This window comes from Cornus florida, unplaced genomic scaffold (genome assembly GCF_030987335.1).
Source record: "Cornus florida cultivar Cherokee Brave unplaced genomic scaffold, ASM3098733v1 CherokeeBrave_3.0.0_Hap2_Chr02, whole genome shotgun sequence".
NCBI lineage: Eukaryota > Viridiplantae > Streptophyta > Magnoliopsida > Cornales > Cornaceae > Cornus > Cornus florida.
The window spans coordinates 18,172,454-18,182,892 of record NW_026775572.1 but is presented as its reverse complement, the minus strand read 5'-3'; the positions used below and the strand labels follow the sequence as shown (position 1 = coordinate 18,182,892).

General features: G+C 34.1%; 1 protein-coding gene across 3 annotated transcripts; it reads right to left on the bottom strand.

Annotated features, from left to right (window-relative positions):
• Positions 1-1,100: 1,100 nt before the first annotated feature.
• On the bottom strand, positions 1,101-9,337 carry LOC132294011 (pseudouridine kinase). Of its 3 annotated transcripts, XM_059791719.1 has the most exons (10): positions 9,207-9,337; positions 8,949-9,074; positions 7,722-7,824; positions 6,907-6,954; positions 6,284-6,381; positions 6,080-6,194; positions 4,809-4,891; positions 3,863-4,427; positions 2,843-2,931; positions 1,101-1,765 (listed from the first exon to the last, which is right to left on the bottom strand). In XM_059791719.1, the coding sequence occupies exons 1-10, from the start codon at positions 9,288-9,290 to the stop codon at positions 1,487-1,489; spliced, it is 1,590 nt and encodes a 529-aa protein (XP_059647702.1). In that variant the 5' UTR covers positions 9,291-9,337; the 3' UTR covers positions 1,101-1,486. The 3 variants fall into 3 exon arrangements, with proteins under 3 accessions (XP_059647702.1, XP_059647703.1, XP_059647704.1); XM_059791720.1 differs by lacking the exon at positions 6,907-6,954; XM_059791721.1 differs by lacking the exons at positions 1,101-1,765; positions 2,843-2,931 and adding an exon at positions 3,162-3,326 and having other exon boundaries at positions 9,207-9,336.
• Positions 9,338-10,439: the final 1,102 nt, after the last annotated feature.

Sequence of the window (10,439 nt, the reverse complement as noted above, 5' to 3'; positions counted from 1 at the left end):
ATATATTTTTTTTCTTTTTGGCGGGATGAGCCAAATTGGTTTTGTTAGCCATCATTGTCATGTGTCTATGTCTAGGCTTCAATCGTTGTGCAGAGAGACCCTATAGAGATAATCAAAATAGTTTCTAAAATTTGAGTATTCAAGTTGAAGATTATGCTTTTGCGAGACACAAAACAAAATGTTAGGGTTCTGCGAGACAAAAAACAAAAGGTTAGGGATTCTGTTAACAATACACTGTGCGCGCACGCGGATGAAGTTAGGTTGAGAAGTACATTTGCAAAAAAGAAACAAAAAGTTATTTACATTTTAGGAAACTTGGTGTCCAAGTCCAAGACACAGAAAGTTCAAATATAAAACCCATCTTTGGAAACTTATATATATTTATATATACTAGGAAAAAGCACGTGTTATGCACGTGATTAAAAATCTATTATACATAAATAAACAATGTGAAACCTAGTTTTATTATATTCATGGAGTTTAAAAATTGTCATATTAACAAATTTTTATTGTTGAATTTTTTTTTTTTAAAATATTAATAAAAAAAATATATACAAATTGCACATTTCACCACCTTCATTAATCAGTTCTATACTCTGATTTTACACGTTAAACCTGCATGTGTCATGACCATATATGTCATGTTCACCCATTTGATTCCAATAGTGCTCATCCATAAAGTAAATTGAATTCCTTTTACAACATAGAAAACCCTTTACTGAAAATGACACTGATTGATTTCCACCCAAAAACAACATGCGATCATCGCCTAATGCTTCCAGTTCTACCCATTTTTTCTGACTGAAATACAACATGTAAATGTGAAAGAGCTTTGCCATGCAAGGGCAAATCCAGTATTGGTTCTCTTCACTAAGAAGATCTGCTTCATGAAGAACTACACCATCCTAGCGAACATAATTCTAATGTACCTCATAATAGCAAAAGATCGCCCTTTGATTCCACCATTTAATGTCGAATAGTATAAAGATCATCTCCAAGAGAATTTTCGAATTCCACTTTTTTCTTAGGAAAAATAGGATCAATGTCCATCTTTTTTTTAGGCATAGAATTATTGAAATCTCAAATTTCAATTGCCCATGTTTAACTTAAAGCAAAAATATGATCATTGTAGAATATGATATCACAATAGGGTTGATGTGCACCATGGAAAGCAGTTCATTCACTGTCTCCACACTTCCTAAAGGCAAGCTTTGAATCAATTACACCATATATTACTACAACCTAGTAGTTGTTGCCACTGTGACTTGGGTCTGATGACAGTATAACTTTCTTAATATTCGAGACAATGAAACAATCAATGCTTGTTTTGTAAAAAAGAGGAAGTTGAATCCGATCCTCCAAGAATGGACTGAAGATGTATGGGAATGCTTCTTGATCCAAAAATATCAGCCACCCATGAGATGATCCAACACAATTACTACTAGAACCCAAGTCCTTTGGGATATTCATCATCTGCTTGTAGACCTTATTCTTTGCAAATTGTATAAGCAATGACTGTTTTTATTGTCTTGATCTGGACCAGGAAGCATGAGCGGTTAATCAAACAGTGGAGACTCTGATGATGATATTCGGGCTTTTGTGACAGACAATCGGACAAGGATTGATTCCCCCAATTCAGGTGGAAGTCCAGACCAATCTGGTAATGAATCTGATGATGTTTTTCATCTTTTAGTGGGATGACCATATGGGTTTTGTTGGTCATCATTGTCATGTGTTTAGGCTTCAGTCGTTGTGCAAAGAGACCCTGCAAAGATAATCAAAATAGTTTCTGCAGTTTGAGTATTTAAGTTGAAGGTTATGCTTCTGCAAGACAGAAAACAAAAGGCTAGGAATTCTGTTAACAATACACTGTGCGCATGCATGTGAAGTTAGGTTGGAAAGTTTATTTCCAAAAAAGAAACAAGGAGTCGTTTTCAATTTAGGAAACTTAGAGTCCAAGTCCAAGTCCAAGACACATATAGTTCAAATATAAAACCCATCTTTGGAAACCTATATATATTTATATATACATAGACACGTGATTAAAAATCTATTATACATAAATAAATAATGTGAAACCTAATTTTATTATATTCATGAAGTTTAAAATTTGTCATATTAACATATTTTTATTAAAAAATAATAATAATAAAGAAAACAAGTTTTAAGAAAGTACAATACTCAGTCATAACTTTAAACTAATTAATAGATAAAAAATACTCTAAACTCTGATATTTTGTTCACAATCCATTCTCGTTATAAAAGAATCCGCAATTGTGTCATGCAAAAGCCTTGCTTTGTGAAGTCGCCCCATTTTTTTTGTTTACTCCAATATGAAGGTACAAGCCTGAAAGCATCAAGTACAACTGGCAATAACTTCATACCAATGTGCATGTTTGTGCACAACAGGCAGCGTTTGAATAATTTTGGACTTATTGTGTTAAAAATAGTTCCACAAAAATTTATAGAACAACTTGATCGTAATTTTAGACTTATTTAGTTCAATTTTTTACTTTTTGAAAATAATTCTCAAAAACTTATAAGAACAACTTCACTGGGGAAAAATAACTATAACATAGCTTTTTTTCTTTCTTCACATCCATTTACTTAAGGTAATTTTTTTTTTAGCCGTATGATGTTGTAGTTTATACCTTATACTTCATATTAGCAAAATGATTAGGTAAATAGTTTTTTTCCTTCTTCCCCTTTTTTCAGTGCAAAAGGATTAGGTAAATAGGGTTTTTTTTTTTTTTTTTTTTTTTTTTTTCACTCCTTTTAAACACGCAATTACTTTCAGATCGTTAAACTTATGCTATTTTGCTGAAATTCAGAATCTGCTCACAGGTGTTGCCGAGCTTTGCACAGGACATCTTGGCCTCAAAATGGCACAGGATGAGAGGCTTTGAGGAAACCGAGGTTTCTGTGGATGTCCTGAGAAGCAAAAGACGATTCAATCCAAAATGAGAACCAAATTAAAGAAAGCAAAAAAAATTGGCCTTGAAACTGCAAGATCCAACTTATTCACCAAGAAGCAAATTATTACTCGTATTGGCTAGACACAAAGTATGACACTCCTCTCCTAGGACTCATACATTCTGGAATCATTAATGACAATCACAACCACAACAAAAGCAAGCAAGCAATCAAGAAAGGGATCAATATTATTCACAATCAACATGAATTTTATTTAATCTTTTAGAAAAATGCCACACACAGTACACTCAGATCGGTTCAACTATTTTTACACTTGAACCAGGTTTCCAAGATTTATAACATTGATTGACAGAATACGACTCTGGCAGCGAAGTATGCAGACCTTGCATCATCTGCATAAAAGAAATTTCCATTAATCAATATTTTCAGCCTTGTTGAGAAGAATCAAACATTATCACTCTAAATAGCATACTTGTGTACAGCTTTATCACTCTAAATAGCATACTTGTGTACAGCTTGATTAATCGGCATGCCAATGGAGCATTTTAAAGGCCCTTTGAAACAAAATTGTTCTGTTGTCTTCTATGTATAACATGTGATGTGAATCCATTTCATTTCCATAGCATTTTGAAGAATAACCCCAAGAAATATTGAGTATCATATTTAGGATTTAAAGTAAATATGGGTAATATTTAAGATATTTTTGTTCAGTGAATCAATGCCAGTTTTTAATGCAATACAAAGTACCTACTGGGGCCTCTAAATGCAATCATTATACATTACATGCCTAAAGAAAAAAAAAAAAAAAAAAAAAAAAAAAAACACACACACACACGTATATTCTTCTCTTAACAAAAAATTCCACCCACAATTACTTGAATTATTCATACGAATTGCTGAAAAATGCAAATAAACTTCATAATCTGACCTGCAATTTTGGAAAGACTATAGCCAACAGGCACATTACTCTCCACCTCAACAGCGGCTTTGGCTGCTGCAATACCAACTGCCACACTTTGCATAACATCTAAGCCCGCAGAAATAGAAGCTAGTGTCCCACCGACCAAACAATCACCAGCCCCTGTAAGCTTTACAACTGATGCAGAAAGTGCAGGAAAATGCAAAGCAAAGAGATTAGATCTTCCCTCAAACTTTGAAGTACCAGAAAACCGATTTGGAGGGCAGCTTGAATTCACAACATTATATAGTTGTCTGCCAAAACCATGGGGTTTGATTCTCATGAAACCATTTTTTAGAAATCCAGGCCCTCCTTTAGAACATAAGAACACCCCATCTGATCCAAGAGTCACGACTAATACTTTAATTCCTTTCTCTAGCAAAACCCAAATTGCCAGCTTAAGCATTCGGAACAAAGATTCTGTTGAACGGTCAGTTTTGTTATTATCTCTTTGAATTGGACCAAAGATGTCTCCACCCGACAGTGAATTTGCCATAGCAATAAGTTCATCTTCATTAGGTGAGGCAAAAGTTACCTGATAAAACCTTTAGATCAGTAGCAGACATTTATAAACATGGCTTGTACAACATAGTGGTTATATTGCTAAAAGATCTGGAGTCCTTTTCACTATACCTTTTTGAAGTGGTTTCAAATTGAAAAATAAAAAGGGAGATTGATATGCTGATGCACCCTACTTTACTTTCTTAAACCAAGAAGCAACCTGTCTTAAGGTTTTTCTAGGAGTCTGAATGTCATCTCTCCAAAAAAAAGAAAAATTCTCGTGCCAATTATCAAGGTAGTAAGATCCACTAGCGAGCGGAGCTTGAAGACCTTTTGTGTAAAAAAGATGGAAAATACCTATCTTCACGAGAATATCACAGGTTTACTATTTATATGAGAAAATCTTATCACTCACATACTTAACAACTGAAGCAACTCTTCTGGATTTTGCAACTGATACAGGCTCAAACCAAGCAGGAATGCCATATTCTACTGCCACTGGGGGAAAAATTTTAAGCCAATAAACATATGAACAAATAAATAAAAGAGCATTAAAGGAAGCAGCAGTTATTGTTAAAATCAATTCATAATCCTATATTTAATTTATCACAAAGTGTAAAGATGGAAGAAATAAATATATGAATAAATAACTTCACAAGTTTGGAATTTTGGTGAATAACTAGAATGAAAAAACATGAAGAAAAAATCACAAGCACGTACACTTCAAAAAGCATGTGACAGTGACTCGAGAAAATAAAAAATTAAGGCTGTGTATCAGAGAACTATAATTAAATGATGCCAGACCTTTTCCACTGTTTGTCGTTGCAGTGACTAAAGATCAGTACGGGCCTGTTTGGCAAGTGTTTTTGTTGCTTGTTTTATGTTGTGGGTGGGGTACTGTAGCAAAGCAAAACACCGTAACACGTTTGGTAACTAGTTGTTGCCATTTGAATAGTACCCATTTTTTGCTGAAAAGAGGCCCAAATTGGTGTTTCCTAGTGTGTTTGGCACCGTAGTGGTGAACAGTACCAAAACACTGTAGCAGGCCCTTTTGACTAGCCATTTTGTTACTCAATCACACAATTTTTTTTTTACCAAAAAAGATTCCATGTTTTTGCTTCCAAAAATCTTGGAACAAATTTTAAGTTACCAAACATGTTTCCAATCACAAATGAACACATACCACAACAAAACGTTGTTTCTGTTTTGGATGAAAACGGTTACGCAAAACAGAAACAATTGCCAAATGAGCCCTACTTTTTCACATTTTGTAAATCAACCATGTAGTATAGCAACATTGTAAATCATAATCATAACAATACAGACCTCTCCAACCGCATTTATACATGATATTGGGTTATTCTAGACCATTGAGGTAGTATAGGAAAGGGAAAATCAAAACTAATATGGATTGACATGGTAAAGAAATATACGACGATATGGAGAAACATAATTCAAGTACCCAATCCACATAATTGGGGGATGACTTCATTGTATTGAGTTAAGGCCATAAACTCTCTCATAATCATCCATCAAAAAATCACAGAGTTCTTGCCTGAGTTGGAACTTGCTACACGCCTACATAAACTAACCTAAAACCCTTGCATAGAAAGCACAACATAAGTAAACTATATGAGAAGGGAACAAAGGGGAGGGGCTTAATGTAAATATGAAAGTAATGTGTACTTCGGCAAGATGTTTCCAGAGCAGGAGGACTTAAGTTAGCATCAACCATCAATACTGGAGCAGAACATATGTTGCAGTTGAATTGTGTAATCCATTCAGGTGTGAGAAATTGTTCCTGTGTTAGGCCATCAAACAAACACTTAAAGTTGGCAAATTTGTTCAAATCCATGATGCAACAGCTTAATGTGTTAGAGAAAAACTTACAATTGCTTCCACACAAGCAACAGCAGCTGCCAACTCTCCTTTAACATCAAAGATGTTACAAACTACAGCAGTCTCAATATCTTGGCGCCTTTGAATGCCTAATCCAAGAGAATAGTAAGGTAATGTTAGAATGGTATGTTTTCTAGTGATACTTTAATCGTCAGGTACAGAGAAAACAAATGAATGTTACCATACTTTGTCATTAATTTACCATTAGATAAAGGATAAGACATGGGCAAAGAAAAGAAAAACTGCAACCTGCGGCTGTTGTCAGATTGCAAGTATACTTTTCCTTTCCCACACCTCTATAAAATCTTCAGCGCATAAATTATATGTGAATATCAAATAGGTCCAAATAGAGAGTGAAATTCTGAATTAGTACAATTAAGTCCAAAATTGTACATGCTTCACTCTCTATTCCTAATCAGTGCTTCCATCAAAATTTCACCACCAGCAGAGCGGAGCCATTTCGAAATTAATAAAAATGTGGTTGTTGCTTTAATTCTCAAATTATGGAATTATGGAGAGAGAAAAAATTCATGCATCTGGCCACACAACCAAGCAAATCTTCAAACTAATATTATCACAGATCAACAATAGGTTTAAAAGATAAAAAATACTACCTTCTGTGGATAATCCAGCAGATTTCCAGTGCTCTAACAGCAAATTACCTATATATATATATATATATATATATATATATATATATATAGAGAGAGAGAGAGAGAGCATTGTCAGTTTAGCCAATTGTATTCTGTTTATTGGCTTGCTCCTATAAGAACCAAATACTGTGCATCATGCTCCAAATTATAAGGAAATTCACAAAGCCTAGCCATAGATCCTGACTACAGGCCAGATAATGGACTGGATTCTTATATAACCAAATGTAATGTTTGCATGTAAGAATCAATGGATAAACTAAATTAGATGCCTATACGTATATGTTGAGCGCATGCATGTTCAGACAAAATTAGATGAACAAAATGGTATTTGAAAATTCATTTACATAATTATCAGCCTATCTAATTAGAGCAACAAAACCAGGAATGGGGTTCATATGATTATTATACTCAGTAAGTATGCCAACCACTTGTTTTAGTAGTAACAATTCTAGACCAAAAATGCCAAAGCCATTGTAGCAGCATGATGGAGAACTGCAGGCATGACATCTAAAAGCAGGAATGGGGTTGAAGGTTCAATTATTATTGCTAATTATCAAGGGAAAAAAACAATTAGTCCAAAAATCTTGTGACAATACTCTTCTAGCTTCAAAGCGCATTGACTTTTACTTCTAGACCAGGCACAAATTTTCTTACTCGCAAATTTAATAAATTTTGATAAAACTTTTCATATCTTCCAGTGATGCAACCTTTTCCCAAAGAATCACAAGAATTATATCTGTAATCAAGGGCAGCATGCATCTAATAAAAATATTCACCTGCCATGTCAAGTCCCACAGCACTAATCATGTAAGGCTTTGTTCCAAGCTTTGACATGCACTCAGCAACATTCCTTGCTACACCTCCTAATATATAGTGGACCTGAATAGAGAACCCCATTTAATAGGCAAATGAGATCTGTGAAGAAGTATATTGATTCATCTGACAGTCAATGGAATCTACACCTGCCTCTATGTTATGGAGAAAACTTAATGAAAACTTGACAATAACATACATATAGGAATATCTAGTAATGAGATCTTCTAATGATATAACAGAAGCACCACAGATGGTAAATAATTACAAGAGTGGGTGTTTTTGAAGTGCCCACAATATCTCATAATGCTTGCAGAGGTTCAAAGAGACATTGACAGTTTTTTGTCATTAACAAGATGTTACAGTGAGCACCTGCATACTAAATTTCCATAAACAGCAAAATGACTTCTACTCATACTCGGTCCTGTTATTCTGTTACCCTTTAGCTTTAAAATACATCACACCAATTAAACGGTTCAAACAAATTTTGGACCCTGAAAAAAATCAGTTAAAGAGTACAAGATTTGAAAAAAGAATTCTAAAACAACACATCCAGTGGAAACAGTTACGACTTTTTTCAGACATAATATTGAACCTTTCTAACTAAACACAAGGTTCTGCCCCCACTGATTCAGTATTTCCAATCCCACACTTTCATTAGCTTATGGTTTGACTAATTAAAATAATCTGATATCCAAGGATAACTAATATTGTGCCTGCTGTTCACCAAATCATGGTAGCTCCTCTTGAAATGCAGTAGTTTATTATTCCCTTAATCCGCAAAACAGTTATATGAACAATACCGAAACATTCTCCATGCACCATCTAAAAAAGTCTCCATCCACATCCCATGTTGAGCATATTATCACCAAGAAGATAGATGTTTTCAAAAAGAAATTCATATGAACTAATGAATACAAACTCTTCGGCAAAATGGGCAAGTCATCATGGTCATTAGCACTAACTGTGAGCTTGCCCCCTCAACCGTGTGCAAGCTCACAGTGAGAGCTCCCTCATGATATCACAGACTTAATCAGGAATATGCTATTGAAATAAGTCCTCCATAGTACACATCATACAAATTCCTTTTATTTATATTCAACATATACACATATATACACATTATACACATTTACTTACACATATATATTTTGAATATAAATAAAAGGAAAATGAGGAATATAACATACCTTGCCAGGAGTGGTGGTCCTCGGATTTGCAGGTCTAGAAGGAGTGGCGTGTATATCCAGCACCATACCCCCTATGATTACAGGCCATGACTCAACATCTTTCACTTGCCCAACTTTAATCCAGGCCTAAAATCATACACATACAGAAATATGAACTACTGTGTATATATATATATATATACATGTATATATCGGTAAAGCTAATCAATATTTATATCATAGAAAGAAAAAAAAAATTTGCAACCCATGATTTCTTACCGAGTGAAGAGGGTGATTCGGTTCATGTTGCAGCGATTGGCGACGAGAAAGAGAGTCCATTTGACTCCGGACATTGCCCTCCATTTTCGATGCTTCTCTCGACTGAATGCAGTCCCTGACTCGTTTAATGGGGCTGTAAATGGGTTTTATTTTTGTCACCCAAAATTGGGGTTTACTTTCTACAAGGCCTATTAACGATATAGACTTGGGCCGGTACGATTCTTTTGTTCGATGAAGGACGAATCTTTGTAAGGTTGGGCCGGTACAATTCTTTTGCTCGTCGCTTAGCCCAAGGATATTAGGATGAACTCAGTTATTTCGACGTAAACTATCTTTCTCGAAAAGAAAAAAAAAAAATTCAGATAAAATATTTATATATATATAATATATTTTTTCGGTGTTTGTTAAAGTTTTAAGTCGAGGTTGAATCCATTGGGTGAGACATGTAAAATAGCTTACCAAAATTTGATGAATAAATTATTTTTGTTAGGTTGTAATATTTTTTTTTGTCCGTAAATATTTTACGCTTAAACAAGTAGAGCCGAAAATAATTCGTCCAAAAAAATGGTAGGTGTCGTCTGTAGCGACAAATAAAATAATTATAGCGACTAAAATACTTTGAAAAATGAGTGACATGGTGGATAAAGAATTCGGGCAAGGGCATATTGGCGACGAAAGCCATTTCTTAACCATAAAACTTTTTTGTATCCTTTTGAGAACCAAATCAGCCAGCTTTCAATTAACGACAAAGCCTAAAGAGCATTGCGTCATAGATGATTGTTTGAATGTAAAATACTTTTTTAAAAATATTTTTTTATTATTTTGGTTGTCATAATATATTTATAAAGAAAAAAATATTAAACTCTAACGATTTTTAACAAATTATTCCATCTCTACTATACCAAGCTCCGTTTGTTTCGATATAAAATATTTTTTATTTTTATTTTCTAGTTGTCGTAGAATATTTAGAAAGAAAAAAATATTAAATTTTAACAAAAATAACCTACTCATCAATTTTCGTTATTTTACATGTCCCCTGACCAAAAAATAAAAAATATATACATTTTACCTGAAAAAGAAAAATATTTTACGGAGTAAGTATCATGCTGAGACCGGAGCACTTGTAAGTAATGGATAATGGCCTTCCAACTTTTCCTAGTACCCTTGACAAGCAACATCTCTTAAATTGAGCATTTCACGCCACCCAGTGAAACCAAAGGGTTTGGGGAAGAA